This window comes from Triplophysa rosa, linkage group LG18 (assembly GCF_024868665.1).
Source record: "Triplophysa rosa linkage group LG18, Trosa_1v2, whole genome shotgun sequence".
In the NCBI taxonomy this organism is placed as follows: domain Eukaryota; kingdom Metazoa; phylum Chordata; class Actinopteri; order Cypriniformes; family Nemacheilidae; genus Triplophysa; species Triplophysa rosa.
Genome location: NC_079907.1, coordinates 6,915,176 through 6,937,787, shown reverse-complemented (window position 1 = coordinate 6,937,787; position 22,612 = coordinate 6,915,176). Strand labels below are relative to the sequence as shown.

At 36.5% G+C, this 22,612-nt stretch overlaps 1 protein-coding gene across 5 annotated transcripts in view; it reads left to right on the top strand.

Annotated features, from left to right (window-relative positions):
- Positions 1 to 1,376: 1,376 nt before the first annotated feature.
- ankfn1 (ankyrin repeat and fibronectin type III domain containing 1) overlaps positions 1,377 to 22,612 on the top strand; it is a 75,215-nt gene continuing 53,979 nt past the window's right edge. The window contains exons 1-5 of one of the 5 annotated variants that reach the window (XM_057358069.1): positions 1,377 to 2,059; positions 3,737 to 3,861; positions 4,334 to 4,486; positions 7,074 to 7,306; positions 17,511 to 17,740. In XM_057358069.1, coding sequence (XP_057214052.1) covers positions 1,892 to 2,059; positions 3,737 to 3,861; positions 4,334 to 4,486; positions 7,074 to 7,306; positions 17,511 to 17,740 — 909 coding nt within the window. In that variant the 5' untranslated portion in view covers positions 1,377 to 1,891. Of the gene's footprint in view, positions 2,060 to 3,299; positions 3,458 to 3,736; positions 3,862 to 4,333; positions 4,487 to 5,859; positions 6,576 to 7,073; positions 7,307 to 12,804; positions 14,038 to 14,144; positions 14,230 to 17,510; positions 17,741 to 22,612 lie in introns of those variants that run through there. The other 4 variants (XM_057358070.1, XM_057358071.1, XM_057358072.1 and 1 more) reach the window with 4 other exon arrangements.

Genomic DNA, 22,612 nt, shown 5'->3' with positions numbered 1-22,612 from the left:
CACTTGTGCAAAACATCTTTATACTGTAACAGATACATCACAGTAATGTTAAAAAATAGCTTTGTAAGGTTAGTTACAGTTCACAGTCAAAAAACAGGTTTACCGATTAAAAAGCGCATCTTAAAATGAGACTCAACTTACCAAGTGATGAAGCGACTGTGTCCTGGACTGGGCAACCAGACCGAAATGAAGTACTTCTTGAATTCATTTTTCTTCTTTTAAACTCTACTTTGATATTTAACCCTTTACACGCAGACTGCAAATATTCATTGGGATCATACAGAACCATTCCTGTGGTGGGTCACAGTCTGGGCCATCAGGGTGCCACAGTATCCATGGAACAAAAACAAATCTGTGCACCACAGCTGCAGGGCCACATACTCCTTTAAAGACTCTTTGGCCATGCCTTCAATTACACACAGATGTTCAATGTCATCCACCTCTTTCATCTTATTCCTACTCATAACTCGGTGTGGTATTGAGTTTAGCAAGAATTTATCTGAATCTCTTTTTTTTCTGAAAAATGTATAATGCAAACTAAAAGAAATCTCTCCTCAACTGGTTTTATGAAACACATGTTTTATATGTTCAATCTTTTAAGTACATAGGTTAAAGCTCCCTCTTGTGGTCTAGATGGTGACTAACATGGAAATTTGTTTTGAGCAAAGGTTGCCGTTTGAACTTGATGATCTCAATAAGGTCTGGTTTAAGAATAATCTTTGTCTTGGTTGTTTCTTTTAAAATTCTAAAATACTATACATGGACACAAATAAGACAATTGTTGTCTTAATTGGTTTGTTTCGCAGAGGAAGCAAAAGTCTCATTTACTCTGTTAAATTTCATGCTGATAAAGGATACGATTGGCATAAATAACAATACTTTTATCCTCCAGCATATACAAATATTTATATTTTTAAATACAGGAAATATTTATATTCCTTTCATGTAAAAAATATGAATATTTTTGTTGCATAGGATGTTTTAATGTTCTGTTTATTATTCTCTTCAACGTAGTTATTATGTAAATAGACCTTCTTAAAGGAACAGTTCACCCAAAAATGAAAATTCCCTCACCCTCAAGTTGTTCCAAATCTGTATAAATTTCTTTGTTCTGATGAACACAGAGAAATATATTTGGAAGAATGCTTATAACCAAACATTTCTTGACCACTATTGACATCTTCACAAAAGAAGATATTTTGAAGAATGCAGGAAAGCAAACAGTTCTGGGGCACTTTTGACTAGCATTGTAATTTTTCCTACTATGGTAGTCAATTGTGGTCAAGAAATGTTTGGTTACATGCATTCTTCCAAATATCTTTCTTTGTGCTCATCAGCACAAAGAAATGTATGCAGATTTAGAACAAAAAAGTGAGTAAATGATGACAGTATTTGAACTGTCCCTTTAAGTCATCATTGTTGCTATTTTATTTAAAATAACTATTGATTCTAGTACAGTTTTTAAAGCATTCATGTATTTTATAGCACTATTTTTATATAAAAACGTATAGTATATGTAATTCCATCATTTCTGCTCATGGAAATAGCTGAGATGGTATTTCACCACATCAACATGAAAGATGACAAACTGTTTATATGACATAATTGCAGTCCCTGGATTTTCCGCGATAACTAAATATTTCCTGTCTTATCTTACCACAGACAAGAAATCTCGACAGGACGACTTTACATAGAACCCCACATTTGTAACGAAGATAGACTCGTATGGCTATCAAAACATTACAGTATGCACTATAGTTTACAGTTATTGAACGGAGATGAAAAGTTTGTATCGGAGCAGATGACACACACGGACGTTCCTTCACTTCCTGATGGCGAACAGGGATCCCATTTGGTGAGTTTTGCTGAAATCTGCAGCGGTTTGTGCTAAATGCAATCGTTTAATTCGGGCAAAAGCACGAGCGGTCCGCTACGTCTGGGTGGAAGACACGTAACGGGAAGTTTCGAGTCCAGTTTCAGGGGTTTACGGGAAGAGGCTGCAGATGTTGCGCTGAGGATCCGCAGCGGTTCGCTGAGTCCAGAACCGGAGAACAAAGAGGTACATTCCTCCCTTTATCTAAACGTGTCCAAATCAGAACGATGCAGTTGAATTCACCGCGCAATTTACACCTCACTGCATGTAGTGTAGGCTATAAGCAAACTTTAAGATTGAAACAGTGTAGGTGGGGTGTTATATGGAAGGAAGAGGCGTAATTAAATATGGATGCGTGAGGAGTAAGAAGAGTACATTGCAGATATTTAAAGCCTACTTCGAATTGACATATCTTTGTTTAAGTTTATTTGTTGCGGAGTAAACCGAACCATAGATTATAAAGGGGCTAGTTCTAGTTGTCACACTTTTTTAAATGAATTGTGATCCATGGTCTATTTTGTGTGTTAAAGTTACAGTATATAGTATTGGCTAGAAAGCTATTGAACATTTCCACAGTTCATTTAACACGTGACCTTTTTTGATAACGCATACACTTGACTAACCCCTAACCTTAACTTTCCAAGTTCTGAGCTGAAAATATATTATTAAAACGCCTATATTGTTAAATTCTTTTAGCTATTTTGTAAAATAGTCTTTATTTTATATATGCATATTTTAGAATCTTTTAGACTGTAAATCTTATTATATTGTATTGTCATTGTGCTGAATGTCTGTACTAGAAGCTTCCAACACCAAAGAAAATTTCTTGTGTGTGCACACTTGGGAATAATGCTCTTCTGATTCTGATTCTGATTGATTTATATTCCTACTTGTAAACTAAGGTGACCAGATTTTTTAAAATGAAAACCGGGGACAATTCCTAGTTAAATGGTCAAAATATCAAAATTTTAATTTGTTATATCAATCAATTAAAAAACGGGGACAAAACATTTTTGTCTTTTTTTGTTGCACATAATTATTAATGAGTTTTTGTACTATTGCAATTAATTACAATAGTATAATATTGTTTGCAGATCAACTGATAATCAACTGAAAATAACTGGTTTTAATAAAGTTTACCAAAACTCTATGGAATACTGTACTTACCATTTTAACATTCTCTAATTGCATTTAATATTTTCATTTTTACAAATTGTATACAGTCATCACAACCAGTAATTAAATATTTTAAAATAACATTTATGTTTGTGATTTAGGAAATGGACCTTTACATTAAGCTTTTTATTTGCATTTTACGCTTTCTCGTGTCTCGTCGTACATTCTAAGCGGCGCGCGACCAAGTAATTAGTGTAGCTTACAGCCCCCTCTGCTGGTGTAAATAATCACTACATGGTTGCTCTTGTAAAGTGGTACTCCGCTGTTGATCGTGCTTTTTCAGTGTATTTTCTGGTTGTTTTGGACGTGCTGTAAAACGGGGACATTTCCTGGGATAGCTCTAGTCGGGGACAGAACACCAAAAAACGGGACTGTCCCCGGAAAACCGGGACGTCTGGTCACCTTATTGTAAACCTACTTTTACACTGAATGCTATGCTTATTGTTAGCTCTTAATGCAAAATGTTTGTTTCTTCCTCATTTGAAAGTCTCTTTGGATTCCTTAATGAATAAGTGTAAAAATTGTGCGGGTAAATTGTCACAATGGGAATTCGACATTTAACACACACATAGCCTTTTCCACAACATTTAGACAATAAAAACAGTGTGACAACTTGCCCCATACTGTTTTCCATCGTGTGAAAGAGTAGTGATATATGCCAGAATAATTTGTACTGTTTTGTTCTAGAAATGGCTCAAGATGTCTTATGAAATGGAGAAAGCATGTCTGCTGGCTCCCCAGGAATCTCGCACATCATGTGGATTCCATGCGGCTAATGAGAAATATGAAATCCCAGGAATGGGGGAGGACAGGTAAGATCAATGAAACAAATGCCAGGACATTTACTGTATCTGTGCATCATGGAAACATGCTGTACATGTGACATTTTATCCGTGCAAAGCAGAAACTTCCATCCACAAATTATTACATCCAGTTCGTGAAGAAATAAACTAACACAAAATGAGAATCTTGACATTTTATTCCAAACCTATATGACCTGGATGCATTTTAAAAGAATATCCTAGCTACTGTTTTCTATATGTAAATGTAAGTAAATGGGGATTCTTGTTTGGGAGAGAATCTTCTTTTTAGTTCTTTTCATGATTCTTTTATGCTTTTTTTTCATTTTTGTGCTTGACAGCCCCATTCCCCGTTCACTTTTGTTATAGATAAAAGAGTCATATGGGTCTTTAACAATGTGAGATTGAGTAACAATGACAGTATTTTCATTTTACTGTCAGCTTTTAATAAAATTAAGGGCATCTTTATATTCCTCTGTTCCAGTGTCTTGGAGATGCTGAGCTACTCCAAATTCACCGATCTAGAGACATGGTTGTGCATGCCCTCAACCCTTCTGCCCAGGAGCCGAGATTCTTTTTGTTCCATGTTGCAGTTATCCCGTGACAGTGACACTGGAGACACGGACAATGAATCCAGGTAGTGTGTGTGTGTGAGAATATAAAGAGAAGTTAGTTCCTGTTTCTTTGCTCCAGACCAGTTTGGTGGCTTTTTTGTGTAGGCGTTTCAGTTAAGGGCAATTTCCATATCCACCCAGGAATCTCACATTTACTTTACTGTGGTAAACAGTTTCTTGCTTCTTCTTTTGCTTTAAAGGTGCTGTGTGTAATTTTTGGGAGGATCTATTGACAGAAATGCAATATAATATACTGTACATAACTATGTCTTCAGAGGTGTATAAAGACTTTACATATTGAAGCATTGTTTTTCTTACCTTAGAATGAGCTATTTCTATCTACATACACCGCGGGTCCTCTTACATGGAATTCACCATGTTGTTTCTACAGTAGCCCTAAACGGACAAACTGCTCTACAGAGTGTTTAGAAAATACGTTATCTCCTTCGGCAAAGAAGCGAAAACTTGACTACATCTTAGTTCTGTGTCAGCCACCGTAGTGCTTCGAAAGGGAGGGGTGGAGTAAGCCATTGGTTGCAATTCGCAACCTCACCCCTAGATGCCACTAAATATCATAAACTGGACCTTTAAATGTCTACCTTACTGATCTGTTACTATCACACATTCAGTTTGTACCAGTTTTCCCCATTTTATGGCGCTTTTTGGATTAGGTCATTTTTATTAAAACCTTTGTTGTTTGTTAACAATTCATTAGTGGACGTCTTCATAGTTGAGCATGTCTCATTTTATTTGTTGGACCGCAATGATTTTAGTGACCACTAGATGCCACTGTTTACTTACTGTCAGTGTTTGGAAAAGCCAGTAGTGCAGTCTGAATGAACATTACTGTTAAGCCCTAAACCTTAATGTCACTATTGAATGCTATAAATGGTTTATAGTAGCCTGATGTTTGATCTGTCAGAAACATATTTAGAAATATCTCGATAAACAGCAAACCTAAGGCCTTAAAAAAGATACGAAGTGTTCTGAAGTGTTAAGACGTGCAAAGCAGTTTGTTTTTGAGGAGATTTTTCTCAGAGGCCGTTTTTTAACTGTTTTGTTGAGATTTTAATGTATCTTCAAATGACACTTAGCTCTCGGTATCTGATAGCTTTGATTTTGCTTCCACTCATGCAACCCATTAACCTTGCTTGTTTTCTTCATAAACTCCTTTGAATGCGTTTTAAAGCGAAGCTCTGTGTCGATGAAAGAGACTTACACTGGCAGTGCCAGCCTGCCTCCCACATGTTCTGCTTTTGAGATTTGAATAGCCAATCAAAATCAACCATGTCTTCTCTCAGCTCTCTTATGTATCACTTTCAAACAAAAACTGAATCTGCATCATACAGAACATCAAAAACGGTGTTCTACAAAGTACAAAAAAATGCAATGCATATGACGACTGTAAGACCATATTGTTTTAATCCTGCCTGGAGCAGAGAGTCGACATGCTGGCACAGTGTTCTCTTGAACTTTATGAAATCAACCTGCATTCATAAGTCACAGCAGAGGTATTTATTAAAAACAAAAAGCTGTGTTTCATGCTGTGGAGGTGTTATTAGATCGCCCATTGGAAACAAAAGCTCAGACTGGAAGCCTCTCCTAACCCGCTACAGTTAATCAAGTCTTTCAAAGGCAACACAGCCAACTCCACCATCAGATATACGGTACACTTGACTCTTGACAGACCGATATGGCTTTTGTGTGCGCCAATGGCACACATTAGCCGAAGGTGCTATTTAATATTAATGCAGAGCACTGAATGCTCAGTTGTTTATTTTTATTTTTTTACCAGGGGCCTTCTTTTTCCTCTTTGCGATTACATTGTTGATTTGACTATGAAAAGGCTTTAGCTACGGGAAGTCGTGGGAAAAAACGAAGAAATAAGAACTCCGGGTTACAAGTGCATTATGGTTTGATGTGCTGCTCGTGGCTGAGTCGGAAATGCAGGGCAATCTTTTTCCAGTTTGTTTTATGTAACAAGAAAGGAATATATGAGGGCATCATGTTTGTAGTGGAACGAATCTTTGAGTTTTTTTTTAGAAAAGCCAAAAGTGGACCCTACAGGAAAGAATCATGGAAAAGCCAAAGTTATACCCTTCCAGATTCAAGGTACTGTACAGTTTCTACGTAAAAACCAGATTCTATCCAAATTTGTATTTTTTATGGTTTTGTTGTCTTTAAATGTGTATTGAATATTAATATATATATAGATTATAATAATAGAATGATATACTATACATATAGATAATATATTTGAAATACATTGTTTAAAATCTTACCAAATCCTCTCCGAAACGTGAAATGAAACGATTAAATGACCCACATAATATTGTCGACACCTCCTGATGTCTATAATATAATGCTTTAAAGCATACCCAGATTTTGTACCCACATATTTTCCACATCTTTAATACCCTCGTTTTCCTCACGCCCAATCTGAAAGCTATAATTCTCCACGTTGATTGCTATGGAAAACTGTGCGGTTATCACTGCTGGTACGACACGCTGTGCGGTACGGGGGAAACTCAATTGTGATCATGAAAACATCACTCTATGACAGCTAATTATAGTGGAGTGACAGCAGAAATGAAATCTCTTGTTCCGCAGGCCCCTGGAGAAAGAGTCTATCCATCTGAGCCAGTGCCAGGAGAGGAAAACCCACCACTCGCCACCCTCCTCGATCCTACCAGTTTCAGCTTCCCCTCAGTCCACGGAGCCCCCGCGGACCACCTCAATTCCTCTGCCCAAGCCCACCAGAGACTCCTGTCAAGGCGGCGTTAGCGTGAGGAAACGGCGGCGCCTGGCAGCCAGCCCTGGAGGACTGCACTGGGACGCATCAGGTATGCCAATCATAAGCTGTGCCACCATTTATTATACATACCACCTTTCTCCAAAAGAACTCTTTTGTTTGTGTGTGATGTGCGTGTGGTTTGAAACTCTATTCAAGCAAATAAAAGGTGTGCAGTAATGCACTGACTGAGATTGTGTGCTTGAGGTTTGAGTAAACCATGTTGTGGAGATCTTGTGGGACTTTGGTGGATTTCTCTTTCGAATCGTCTCTACCTGTTATGTTACGTTTTGCCTTGCTGCCAGCGGTGTTTGTTTTGATTTGTTTGACATCTTGATCGCCTGTTATATCCGATTTAATCACGCAGTTTGCACACGAGTTTGACGTACAGATTTGTCTAAGAGGGCAGAGGGTCTCTGCAAAATGAATGACTCGAGTAATTTGTCTAATTGCCTTTGCTGGGAATGAAACGTTCACTGTATTTGTAGCAGGTAGCAGTCGTAAATGCGATAATGCTTTAAAATAAATATGAATTTGTTTAAAGGGGTCATATGACAGGGCTAAAACTAATATTATCGTTTGTTTTAGATGGAATGCAATGTGTATACACGATTTAATGTTAAAAAACGCTGTATTTTCCACATACTGTGCATGTTTGTATCTCCTCTTTGCCCGCCTCTATAAAACGCGCAGATTTTTTACAAAGCTCATCGCTCTGAAAAGCGAGGTCTGCTATGATTGGTCAGTTAACCAGTGCGCAGTGATTGGTCAAATACTGCAAGCGTTTCACAGATATTTAACGCCTCTTACCATATTCGGAACATCAGGTTCCCACGCAATTGTACTGACAGGTGATCAAATGTCATCTGTACTTCCTTATATCAATTCGAGCCCGAATCTGATATGGAAAATGAAGATGATCAAGCCGATACATCAACTTTGCCAGCGCAACTTGAGCAGGATGTAAAGGATTGGTAAGGTTTTATTAAAAAAATATGATGTTTAATAGTTAAAAACTATAGCTAACTGTTTTACCTTTTATATACGACGTTATAAAGACTATAAACAAACATCCATATACATCATACAGACTTGTGTGAGATAGAAACAAGCTCGCATTACAGCAGGGATTGGTATAAATAACACGAGCGCTTTGGCCCTTCTTGATCAACCAGTGTTACGCCACGTCTCGTCGCGACTCAACTAAGACAATAAACCCAAAATAAATACTAAATATAAAAAGACATTATAAACACGACATTTGTTGCCTCTAGTGGGAACATTATTACTGATTATTAGTACTTATGTTGTCTTTTTTCACGTTGCGCGCGTGTCTGCATTTGCAGATTACAAATACACGACAAACTCAACTCGCGTTAGTCCGTAACAAAGTCTTTTACAATAAAAATATATTTACAGGTTGCGAATCTGAAGCGCCAGCGAAGTTTTAATGGTTGGAATAGCCCCACTTTTTAACCAAAGCTTTCGTGCACTGCCGGCCTTGATCTCTCCCAGGTTCATGAAGCAATCATCTGTGAAATGCGCTGCACAAACTTGAACATTCGGATTGTACTGTTATGGAACAGTATTGTAAATAAAATGTAACCATTCGTTTTTAGTTGTCTCTTTTTTTGGCATGGCAAACAAAGAGGCTTTCTTTTCGCAACGAAACACACAGCGTCTCCGCGACATGGCTGCGGCGGTGACGATACAATGAGATTTACAAGTACGCCCACCTCACTTGCGTTTAGATTTGGCCGGTCTTAAGTTAAATCATGTTACGAAGTGACGTACATTCGTCAGGGTGTGGTTACACGAGGCGTTTCAGGCAGGTCTGGGTTCGCATTCGCTTTTAGATAGAATGCATCTTTTGTTCCGACACTTTAATTTGAGCAATTTTACGTGTCTAATACATGCATGGGCAACTTATAACACACCAAAGACAGAAAAACACGTATTGGCGCCATATGACCCCTTTAATTTGCCGTACATTTTTAATTTGTTGAAAAATCAGTTAATACATAACTGCAAATACATAAAAAATCAGTGATCAAAACTCTCTCCTTATTTTACCCAGATTTCACAACTGTAAGTGTATATTAATGATTTAAGTTGAGCTGACGGGTCAGGTTTTGTGGTAAATGTCACATTAGTATGTAGTTCTAGTTCTGTTTCAAACAGAAATGGCAATAGAAAGGGAAAAGTTACGGATTGCAGCTCTAAACAGTATTATGCTATTTCTTATAATAGCATACATGTTTTAATAGCCTACTCACTACACAACACTTTTAAATATTAACAAAATACATAGACAACATAATTAAAACCATTTGCTTTCAACAGACAAAAGAGCACTTTTCTACATTTTGGTTTGAACATGGCATGTGCCATGTGCATTATTTGAGTTTGTTTTAACCAACCTCATGCAGTTGTGGAGTCCATGCTGTTCTGCTGTCAATCTGCAGAGGTGACCATGTCATTACTGTACAGCTTGTACATGGAAATGACTCATAATTGTGGGTTTATTCATGGCACGGCCCTACAGGCGACGTTCATTAGTGCTATCACAATAGCAGTGGTGAACCTTATGGACAGACTAATGACTAATTCATTTTACAAGTTGTCAAGAAAAGAAAAATTCTACTGGCAAATTGAGGGCAGACGAATAAAAATACAATTTATGTTTATTTCTTTCTTCATAACCCCATCTACCCTTTAGAAGAGGAGAGGACTATTATCAGTATCTTTTGGGGTGGTACAGAATGACAGGAAACGACTTTTGTTAACAGTTAAACTGCTCTGCCTATCCTTGGTATGTAAACAGTCGTCTTGTTGTTTATTCACGTCGTTCCAAACATGTATATACAGTGAGGGAAATAATTATTTGATCCCCTGCTGATTTTGTAAGTTTGCCTGCTTTCAATGAAATGAAGGGTCTATAATTTTTATGGTAGGTTTCATCAGTAGGGGAGCAAATAATTATTTCCCTCACTGTACATGACTTTGTTGCCTTCATAGATAACTAGGGGTGTAAAAAATGTAATAAGTGAAACCGAAATTCAAATGATTTTCAAGCCTTATTTCAAATGAAATGTGAATTTTTGAAACATTTTTTTGATGTTTCTTGACTGTCGTAACAACTTACAACAGTAAAAAAAATTAAACATAATAGTAAAAAAAATCGACATAGCTCTTAGATATTGTATAGTTCAGTGGTTCTCAAACTTTTTCGTTGTAAGGCCCCTTTGTGTTAAGTGCATCACTTTGCGGCCCCCCATATAAAGACGTATAATCTTAAACTTAGAATTTTTATTAAACCAAAAACATTCAGGTATACAATGCTGGAACCTCAATTCTTTTGGTTGGTGGTGTCATTTTTCTGATGTTTGATTGCATAAAATCTATGATAAATTTATATATTTCATAAAATGCCACAAAATCTGTGGCCCCCCTAGTTCCATCTTTGGGCCCCCCAGGGGGCCACTGCCCCCAGTTTGAGAACCACTGGTATAGTTTACTAAATAATTTGTATGTTTTTTTTTGTATCATGAAACGGACAGATTTTTGCTATCGGGACAGGGCTGTGTTAAGTATAGCGTACTACTCTTACTATTTCAGCAGTATTTAGTATGTATTGTTTTAACTCTATATCCCACAATGCAGTTATCAAAGCTGTCAAAGGTTTAATACACAAAATTGTAATTAAAAATGCTAAACTGGATTTCAGGGATACTGTAAAAACGGCATGTTATTTCACAATCATTTTTAAAAACAGACTCTCGAGTATACAGTATATTCTGCACACAGTATGCAGTATGCTAGAATTTCACTCAACTTAACATATGACATCAAATGAAGTTTGCTTAAAGACTAAACAATACATTCTTTTAAATAAAAGTTAAAGGCAAAACCATCATCAAATTATTCAAAGATTTGCAAAACATTGCTTCCAGCCTTGTATAGCAATAGATTTTCCCACACTTAAGTTTGGTTTGTTATGATGACACTGTTTTTCATACCTAGATTCACCTCTGGGGCTACAAGTGAAAGAAATGAAAAGGAAAAGTGGTGTTGATGTGACGCCCCTTTAGGCATTCTGGGATTCTTTCCACAGCTGTGCTCTGCAAACATATTGATGTCAGCAGTGGTGCTACAATCAATATTTTATCCAAAGAGCCCCAATGGATGCTAGGTGTTAGTTTTCTCTAATGACACCCTTGTGTGTAATAGAACGAGTGCTGCTGGATGATTGGTTATCGTTGCTGGATTCTCAGTTATTACATGGGATGTGAGAGTCAGATTTAATGTGCTGAATGATACAATCAATATTAGGTATTGTCTCTGTAGAGGGAGTCGCTAAATGACACGAGCCGGATAATACAGGATTAAACGGTTATCTGAGTGTAAACAGCTCACTCTTTCCCTTGTTTGTTCATTCAGAAAGTTAATTTGTTTTCTTTTTGGTATCACCATTACTTTAGTATAATAGATATAATAATATCTTTATAAATATATGATATACATTACAACAATATAATAAAGTTAAGTATACAATATAAATGGCGAGGAAGGCATCTTTATAATGGGGTTTCTGACTTTTTAGGGTCTGCAGTGGTGGGACAAAAAATGTTAAAATGTATCAAATAAAATGTAAAATACAAGAATACATACTTTATAATTTATATAATTTTTTAATATACATTAAAATTGTTCTTAGACAAATATTATTTATGCAGGCTTAAAATGCAACATTAAATTAAATATCGTATAAAAAACAAAGGACATGGTTTGTCGCCCAAGGCTTTATTTACTAATAAATGCATTTAATGACAATATTACTATAAATTCCAATTTATATAAATTCTTTCAAATTAATTTGTCCAACACTTCAAAGATGCTTGTGAGACCAAAGGAATGTAGTGAGCCGTCTAATACCTTATTTAGTGTCTCAGTGGTCCACTAGAGGCCACTATTTCACTAGTTCTAGCACAAAAATGAAGACACAGTACTGATTTTCCTAAAGAGGTGGTAGCAAAAGATGCCCTGTTTAGTTTTTAATTTGCCCAGCTCAATTAAATCCATTCTATTCCAGTGCTATAGGATCATAAGCCTTCTCACTCACTGACCAAAACCTTTGTTTCTCTTCCATTATGTCAGTTGTCATTCAAACTGTGTAGTTGGTGATGAACCTAACAGCCGTGTTTCAGCATCATGTTATATGATTTACGGTTAATAGGGATGTAACGATTCACTCAGCTCACGATGCGATGCGATTCACGATTCTGATCTCACGATGCGATTTATTCACGATTTACTCACGATTTATTTTTACAAAATGAGTTGAAACAAATTAGAAATGAACAACTTCCCTTGCATTATTTCTTAAATGCTTCACATTTCTTTGTATAATAAAATAATGTTTTATTTCAAATAACAAAACTAAACTGCAATTTTATAACAAATTAATAATAGAAAAAGTCTCTTTAATATAAACAAACTAATACTGTCTTAGCTTTTCTTGGATTTTTTTGCATTTAAGAAATATCAGCATGTCGACGTTTAGATTTGCAGTGAAAATAGCAAATTTTCAGGCCCCTGCTGTTCAAAAAATGTATTGCGATTCAGTTCACACCTCAACCGATTTGAATTGTCACTCACTATAACCGATTTTCAACCGGCTCATGGTGAATCGTTACATCCCTAACGGTTAAGGACAAGTTAGGTTTGCAAACTGGATTGAATTATAATACCAATTGATGGTTTATGTAAGCAAACCATATGAAAGCTTCAGTGAATTATCTACTTAAAATAATTAATCTCTGAACTCATTATTTTGTTTGAATATTTTTTAAAGGGTGCAGATGTTTTGGAAAGAGAGATTTTGACTCCCACTTGACTCCCATTCAAACAGAACAACCTCCCACCACCATAATCACATATTTTTGCTAAGCCTAAAAGAAATAGTTCACCCAAAAATAAAAACTCATCATTTAGAGTCATCATTTATTCACCCTCATGGTGTTCAAAACATGTAGATGACTTCCTTCTGTGGAGCACAAAAGAATATATTTAGAGAAATGTCTCAGTGGTTGTGTGTCCATACAATAGGATTCAATCAGGGCCAGTGTTGTTTGGTTACCAGCGTTTAAAATGTCTTTTTTTGTGTTCTGCAGAAGAAAGTCATACATGTATGGAATTAGATTGAGTTCATGATGAAATAATTTTTATTTGGGGGTGAACTATCTCTTTAAGGCTTTTCTCTCACCTGCCTTCGATAAACCCTTTGATATGTCAACTTACTGTTTTCTGTTGCAGTAGAAATAGCTTTATTAATTATTACAAATTAATTTAAGTAATTTCAGGTGGTCTTTAATCTTGTGGTCTTTGTTTCATGTTAAGAATCTAAGCAAACCATACTTCTTAGTGATATCCCCCTACCAGTGTACATTGTAACTAATACATTGCTACACTTTTGTATAGTTTTTTCAATGAATAAACACACCAGTCAGTGACCCTACTGCCAGTAGCTCTTTACCCTTGCTCCTAAAGATGATGAAGATGGGACCCTAATGGTTGTCATGGAAACTGGGGATCATTAGTGCCAGCTGTGGTTTGTTGTTGGGTCTTAAGAATCTTCTCACGTTCTTTAATTTAGTTGGACTTGGTGTTAAATTACACATATTAAATGCTTTACCCTCGGTTGAGTTTATATGACACATGCAACGCTCCATCAAATCGCCAGCTTCCTTGAATCCATCCACGGTTGGGGGACAGACAAAACAGGTAATTGGACAAATTGTATTATTCCAACAATTTGGGATTTGATCACTTATTTGACTTTAAAGCGGGGTCGTTGGCGAAGAAATTAATGTGAGTTTTGATCTCATTAGGTTTGTGCGTACGGCCCTGGAGGAAAACTGAAACTCATATTCGAGCTGACATCTGTAGGAGGGTTTCTAAATAGAGTCACCGCAGGTGATGTGATATAACAGCCCTACAGAAAACACAGCGCTGCTTAGTTAGGAATCATCGCTGACATCAAATTGCAAAAATGAAATTTTATAGATATTCATTCTCGGTCTTCACTACATGCTGAGCATGATGGGAGTATGTATTGATACAAACACATTTGGTTTGTCTGTAACTTATCAATGTTACCTAAAAAGCTAAATATTTATTGTAATTTATAAACAACTAAGAGAGGAGTAAATAATGAATTTAAAAAATATTGACATCATCACTTTGATAAATACAAAGATTTGACGTTTGAAATGTTAAAATGTTTCAATATCACGCTGTACTAGATAAGCAGGTCGCTTGTGAAATATAAATACGGTTTTATTGAAATGCTTTGAACGCATCACACCAGATGGTATGAGTAGATCTGCGCTCAGAATGTGAAAATAATGCCGTGCTGCGCTAGCCAGAGCACCACAGGAATTTCTCATTAGGAAACACTGAAGGAACTCGATATAGCACGATTGGACATACATGACACACTGCACACATCAGTTTATGTTTCATTCTCTCTGCTACAGTCATTGTTGCCATAGCGATGAGTTTACAAAGTTACAGCGTTCAAAGTGAGATTACATAACGTTTTAGGCTGTTGCATGCAGCCGACTTGTGACACCTGGGCGACGAATGGAAATCAATGAATGGCAAAATGTGCAGAAGTTTTTATTGGCTTCGGTTGTAAATTTGTCAATGGAACACACAGGACTAAAATAACCCGCTTTTGAAGGAAAATAGGTTGTGCTTATTTTCTGCAATATCAGATTGAATTCCATTTGTCATTTGTTTCAAGATTATTCTAACAAATAGGTTTAATTTGAGCTTGGTTTTCTCAGAGCAAGGTTAACCTTTGTTGCAGATGTAAAACTGTAGATCGTAGCTGTCAAACCGATTTCATAAATGCTTATTTGATGTGTGCCTCAGTGGAGATTCTCTTCTGTCTCTCAGGCATGACAATGACTGCTAGCTCCTCATGCAATTTTTATTGGTAAGTGGAGGAGACGGAGCCATGCTAGGAGTATCTCAGTGGATAAGACTCCACTGGCCACCAGGTGATGGATAGAGAAACCAAACACCCTACAGGACCCACCTAACATAAATTGCCTGTGTGTGTGTGTGTGTGTGTGTGTGTGTGCGTGTGTGTGTGTGTGTGTATTCATTATAAACCTTAGAAACAAAGAATTTGAAATATCTGTTTTTAGAATTCAAAAATATTCATTTTGGACAGTTTTAAACTAAATAGTTTCTAAATAGGATCGTTTTCATGCAGCAGTGCACAGACTGATCAGCGCATGACTTGAAGCAATGCACCGATATATCGGCCAATAATCGGTATCGTTTTTTAAAAGTGTTTTTTTTTCACATTATCGGCTATCGGCCGACAGTTTAAAAACAACTAATGAACAGGGCCGATATATCCTGTCAATCAAAAGAGGACAAGAAAATGCAATGAATTTGTATATAGAAAATGTAAAGAAACATCACCAGTTTGATGTTCAATGTTAATAGACATTAAATGAATACATTACATTCAGAAAGTTAATATTATTACTAATATTTAAGAAATATTATTTTAATCTTCAGGAATTTTGTATTGGTGCATCTCTACTTTGTGAGTTGTTTTGCAGACCGTTGCAGATTTAGCATACTTTGGGTAGCAGAAATGTTTATTTAATTATTTTTTCCAACTTTGTTGACACCTTTTCAAATAACACACATGCATCGTCAAACACATGAACAAATCCAAGCAGCATTTGGGTAGCAGAAAGTGTCTGACTTGACAGTTCTGGTTTAAATCCTCCATAGCCAGCCCGAGTGTATTTAGGTACACCTGTAATTCATTAGGTTGAATTTATTTAGTAAGCAAAAATGGTGTTATATGGGTAAGTGAGATGTTTACTTTGTAGTTAGCACGAGGTGTACTGTATTTGCACACCTGTTACAAACATCATAGGTGAAAAGGATGACATTGAAAGCATAATCAGCCAATCACAGACTATGATGCATTGCATCCTGTCACGTGGTGCTTTGTTGGTGTTTCTCTGTTATACTCATAGCTCAATGGTGTTGCCTTCCTCTTTTATTGGTAGTGTTATATGAGACGACATTTTCTTGCGTTCTCAGCCCTCCTCCCATTTTAGAACCAAGTGCCCAAGACGATAACATTCTTCACGTTTATATGATGTCAGGATTCATGTCTTGCTATCAAAAGTTTGTAAATGTTTACATTTTCCAGCCATTCAACCGACAACTGTTATTCAGTGATGTGGTACGATAGATGGTTATTCATTTTTACTCTCATTATGTAGAGCTGCGCTCATAACGTGAAATTGTTAGAGAACCGACGTGGAGCTTTAATCAGTCGAATTCAAATGAGAATTTAGGGGAAGCTATAAAATCACTGGAACACAAAAAGAGACTTTGAATACTGGTCATTAAAACAGGCAGTGGTTAGAATTGCCTATTTACAAATTTTGCTTTGAGGTTTTTTACTTGTACCAAAATGATCATTCGTGAAAGTAATACCACAGTTTCTCTTTTATTGTAAAACTACCCAACAGCATTATAGATATACATTGGTCTTGTTCCAGTAAATAATGAATTTTATTAGGAACCAAAATTGTGTACGATTGTAAGACTTGTTTGTATATGTCTTAAAGGAATAGTTCAAATTTGGTCATCATTTGCTCACCCTCCAGTTGTTTTAAAACTATATACATTTTTTGTTGTGCTGAACACAAATGAAGATATTTTAGTATAAGTTTGTAACTAAGCCGTTTTGGGTCACCATTGACTTCCATAGTAGTCTTTTGTCCTACTTTAGGAGTCAATGGTGACCCAAAACGACTTAGTTACAAACCTTCATTAAAATATCTTCATTTGTGTTATACAGGTATACAGGTTTCTAACAACTGGAGGGTGAGTAAATGATGACAGAATTTTCATTTTTGGGTGAACTATTCCTTTAAATTAAGTTTATGCTTATGCTTTATGCATTGCCAAATAGTTGTTTTTTGCTATAAGCATAACCCACACTCAATGCTAATAGATTTATGCTTATTGTGTCTTGTTGTGAGATGTTTTATTAATTTTAGTGAAAAACTGACAAAAATATTTGTCTAAAGAATTCGTTTTTCGTTCACTTGTGTGGTTTCGGTCTTGTCCTCTGTGTGCCTATTCTCTGCTGTGTTCTTTCTGCCAGGTGTCAGTTATCACCTCAGGTGTCTGTTTCTCCCTTTCAGGGTCAGTACTGCGTGACCATGACAGAGGGGAGACGTCTTCACTTTCGGAAGTGAAGCCCTTTCCTAGGACTGTAGATTCGGAGAGACCCGTTCCTGAGCTGTGGAGGGATAGAGCTGCTCTTAGGAAGACCATATCTGTTGATGACCGTCTTCTGCAGCAGACGCCTAGAGAACATCACAGACTCCTCAGCCGACTGGAGAGAGGCAAGAAGAAACTCAGGAACATCCATGTGAGTTACAGCGATGTGTCGTATTGCTTTAGTGATGAGATACGAAGAGAGAATGTAAAAAGCATTGTTTAAAGTAAAGTAAAATGTTTGCTGCTCTGACTTGGTTGTTTACTTGCATGCAAATATTTTTGCGTTTAAAGACAGCTCTGAGCGCACATCATTGTGGGCGGATTTTGATGTTCCTCACAGTGTTTTGACAGTTTCACAGCTGCTGTGCATTTCCCATGAGGTTCTTTATAGGCCTTAAGTTATGTAAGTGTTTAAATAAGAAGCATATATGCCCAGAATTCATATCAGGGTTTGAACATTGCCGTCTAATCTGTCATCCTACACCAGTGAGTCAGAGCTTTGAGGACGCCTGAATAGGTGCTTCCTTGTAACCATTATGTCGGTAACATGAACATGAATTCAATCAGCATACATTTGCCTCAGTTAAGATGGCACTGCTGTGCAGAGCTGAAGAAAAGTTGCTTATATTAATGTACTGTACATGTGTATGTCGTAGATGAAATGTGTTTGTGATGTGAGGTGTTCTTATTTGTTGCCCTCAGATAACCATAATGAGGTCTGTACTTTTGTACTTTTCCAGAATGCTGGAATGTAATAGGGGCACTTTAGCTAGCTATTTTACAGATTACTTTTTCAAACATTAAGATGTCAAACTTAACCTTTTTAACCTTGTGTCAATAGTGTACATTCTCAAACTCTGGTTGGTTGATGTTGAGAGTGTTAACAGCATTAAGGGTATCACTATGAATTATATTTGTGTCTGAATACTCATCATCTATAATATTTTTGAGGAATAGTCTATAGTCAAAATTCATAGTAAAAAGAAGTGAACAATATCATGATGTAGCATGCTTAGCATTTCATGAAGAAAAAAATTATAAATAGACGGGTTCATCGGACGCACCCGCCGGGCCTGAAGTTAACTTCCGGTCTGTGTTTGTTGATCGGTCTGGCTAGTGGCTATTAAAATAACTATATATTTTTATTTATTTATATTATTAAAAAAATATATCATTATTTTGTTGTATAATAATTCTATTAAACAATTTGTTGAATTTTATTGTATATTAGTTGTATTAAATAATAGGTTATGTAACTATGTCGCATTTAAGTTTAGCCAAGGAACGTTTTTCTACTGTTTACCCAAAATAATACTGACTAGACATACTTTTAACTTGCTAACTAATGTAATTGACTTTTTCTTTTGCTTGTTATCAGAAATAATCTGCGGGGACTGTATTCTTTTTGGATGTGTTACAGAAGTTAAGTTTGGGCCACAAAAGCGTGCATGCGCATTTTGCGCAGTAATGTTTGTTGTTGATTTGAAACCATCTATAGCCATTATACTGTGCAATGCATGATTTTTTTCATAATTTAATAAGAAGATATATATATGTATATATATATATATATATTAAGAACATTGGTAGCCAAACAACTCTGGTCCCATTGACTTCCATTGTATGCACACAAAGAGACATTTTTCAAAATATCTGCTTTTGTGTTCCACAGAATAAAGAGTTATGTACATGTTTTATACAGCATGAGAGTGAATAAATGATGACAGAATTTGTATTTTTTGATGAACTATCTATATAAGTGTGAGAGGTGTATCGTAAATAGTGACTTTCAATGTGTAAGCAAGTAGGAGCTCTCTATGTCTCTATGTGACACCGTCAGTTACCAAACATTGAAACGACTACCTGGAGATAACGTATGCTATTTGTCATTTTCACATGTTGAAAGTCTTCACTAGTGACTATCATGAGCTGTGATGTCAGGCTGCATGCAGGGAGAATTTTGTCCACTCTTTAAAGGGCTCTCCAAAATAATCAGCTACTGGTTTAAAAGTCTGTTGTAATATATAGTCAAATATTTACAGTTGTATAGAATATGAGCTAAACAATGTCAGCAATGTTAAATATCAACATGGTGTGTGGTACTCAGAATGAGATGATGTGTGCCCATACCGTGAAAATAATGTCGTGCTGCGCTACCCAGAACTCACCAGGAATCTCTCTCAAAGGAAGCTGTAAAGGAACCTGATACGCCACAGTTGACATATGACACACGCTGCACACTTGAGTTCAGGTTTCATCTTTTTCCCTCAGATACAGTCAACACCGTTTCCATAGCGATGAATGAGCGACCAATTACAGTCTTCCCAATTTTCAGTTGGAGTGTGAAGAAGCATCATGCTATGTTTGTGTTGACACCAGTTCTGTAAATTATCATTGAAGGCGAAATATACCTAGGTTGTCATCATTAATAGAAAACACAAGTCCAGTAATTGGTTTGTTCTTGAGGAAAATTGATCGTGATTGTTTTCTAGTGTTGTTAGTTCCGCAGTTCGGCTTTCGCGTCTTCCTCAGCGAGTTAATTTAGAAGTCTCAGGAGGTGTCATTAAACAAGTGGTGCCGGAATAATGTACAATATTATCATCTGTGTGCACTCCAGTTTATGTAATATGTTTCGAGATTGTTTTCACAAATGGGCTTTATACATAATTGAACGTGGTTATCAAAATTAAAAAAAAATACAGAGGAAAGGAAGAATGGATTGAAACCATTAATGTTATTTCACAGCTGTCTCTGAAGAGACTTGAATGTCTGAGTTTCGACTTTTATGTATTTTTTGCACTTTTATGTCGGCCTAAGTAAATCTGCACTGTGAAATTGTATAATAATGTTTCAGCTAGGGACTGAAATCTGAATTCTGGTTGATTCCAGTTACTTGACAATTTCTTTAATGATTCATTTAGGACTCGAAGAACATATTTAATAATAAGAACTTAAAGTGATACTTCACCCAAAAATGAAAATTCTGACATCATTTACTCACCTTCGAGTGGTTCCAAATCTGCATAAATTTCTTTGTTCTCCTGAACGCAGAGAAAGATATTTGGAAGAATGCTTGTAACCAGACAGATTTTGCCCCCCATTGACTCCCATAGTAGGAAAAATTACTTTATCATTTTTTGTTTTGTTGAACACAAAAGAAGACATTTTGAATAATGTAGGACAGCAAACAGTTCTGGGGCACTTTTGACTCCCATTGTAATGTTTGTCTATTTTTTGTATAATCTGTCTGGTTACAAGCATTCTTCCAAATATCTTTCTCTGTGTTCATCAGAACAAAGAAATGTATACAGATTTGGAACAACTCGAAGGTGAGTAAATGATGACAGAATTTTCATTTTTGGGTGAAGTATCCCTTTAAAAAACGAGGCTATACTGGTTGTGCATTTACTAGTATTTTGTACATCCAGCAAGTTCATCGTAATAAAAATATGATGTCTGTTTTTTTGTATTATGTTGCAGTCTTTCTGTTTCATGACAATGATTATCAGACTGCAAGTTCTGAACAAACATAATAGGAGCATCAGGTCCAACCAGATAGGTTAACAAAAGTGTAGGACTCAAGGCCGTGTGGATTTAAAATCTGCATGTGATATAAAAACTGAATGGGAATTTACAATTCAGCTGGAGATCATTTTCTGGTCTAGCGAAAACCTTTATACGTACATTCTTATCTCTATGCTGTCAATTGTTCCAAAAAATTACTCATTGGCCAGAGATCTTTTTTTATTGAAAAAGACATTTTTTATTGTTCGTATAACACAGGCTGAATTTCATGTTGACGCCCACAAACGTGCGGCATAATAAGGCAGAGCATTTAAATTCACGCACCATTTCTAAAGAGAAGATTTCCTAGAAGTGACGTGTCTAGTCCACAACCTACAGGTTCTGTTATTTTTAATTCCCAGAATGCTTCTGGATGAGTTGTCAGACTTTATAGCCCCGTGTCCGGAGAAAACACAGTTACGCAGATATTCCAGAGTTTTTCCCTGCCACCAGCTCAGGCATGACCGAATGGAAAATGTCAGCGGAGAGCTCTTTTGTTATGGTGAATAGTAAAACCTTTAAAATAGAAATGTAGCAGAAAATTGAATCTTCAAGGCTGTTATAGTGTGTAGCACTTTCTGTGTAATGATGTTGCCAGGTTATGTCAATCACTCCCTGTAGGCTGTGAACATCTGTAGGACAGAAAACCACATTGTGTTTGTGTCCATCGTGAATGAAGCCACATGTTTTAGTGTCCAAATGCCTTGGGTGTTGATTGAAAATAAATAAATACAGTTTGTAAGCGTTAATCCAATCACGTGTTACGGTATCTGCTTTTTAGCGAATCGTTTTTGTTATTTGCAAGCTTTTCACCCAAATAATATTCATGAGCCAGGCTGATACGGTTTACGATGCATCCCCCATGCAGCAAAGAAAAATCAGCCATAGAATTCAGCTTGAAAGCCACAGACGGATGCACCAATTTATTGCCCTCGGTTAAACACGTTACCATGGTGCTTGGTGCTTGGTGCTGGGTCTGAGAGTCAGGTCTTTTAACTCAAGGTGCATAAACCATTGAATGTGATATGATAGGATGGTCAGAAGCATATAAGAAATCTTACCAACAGCTGGCTCTGAGGAATTGTTTCATCTTGCTTTGTTATAGCTTCGAGCTTTACTCTGTAATAAACTTCAGACAAAGCCATGATTTTGATCAACGGATCTGCTGTAATTGTTGCAGAGCATCTTTTTGTTTTTAGATGGCTTTAAACTGTCCATCCAGACATTCTGAACCACCTCCATGACAAATTGTCTAATAGATTTCAATGGGCACTAATAGCGTAGCCTGTCAACGTCCTCGATCATGCATTAAATTATCATTTCACGGAGCGCAATTTATATTCCCCCGCTGAGTTTTTTACATTTTCACCATCTTCATGAGAAATGTACTGTACATTTGCTTCCAGCCCTTCCCTCTAACGCCCGTCGTCCGTGGGTTTCAAGCCAACGCAAGCTCTGC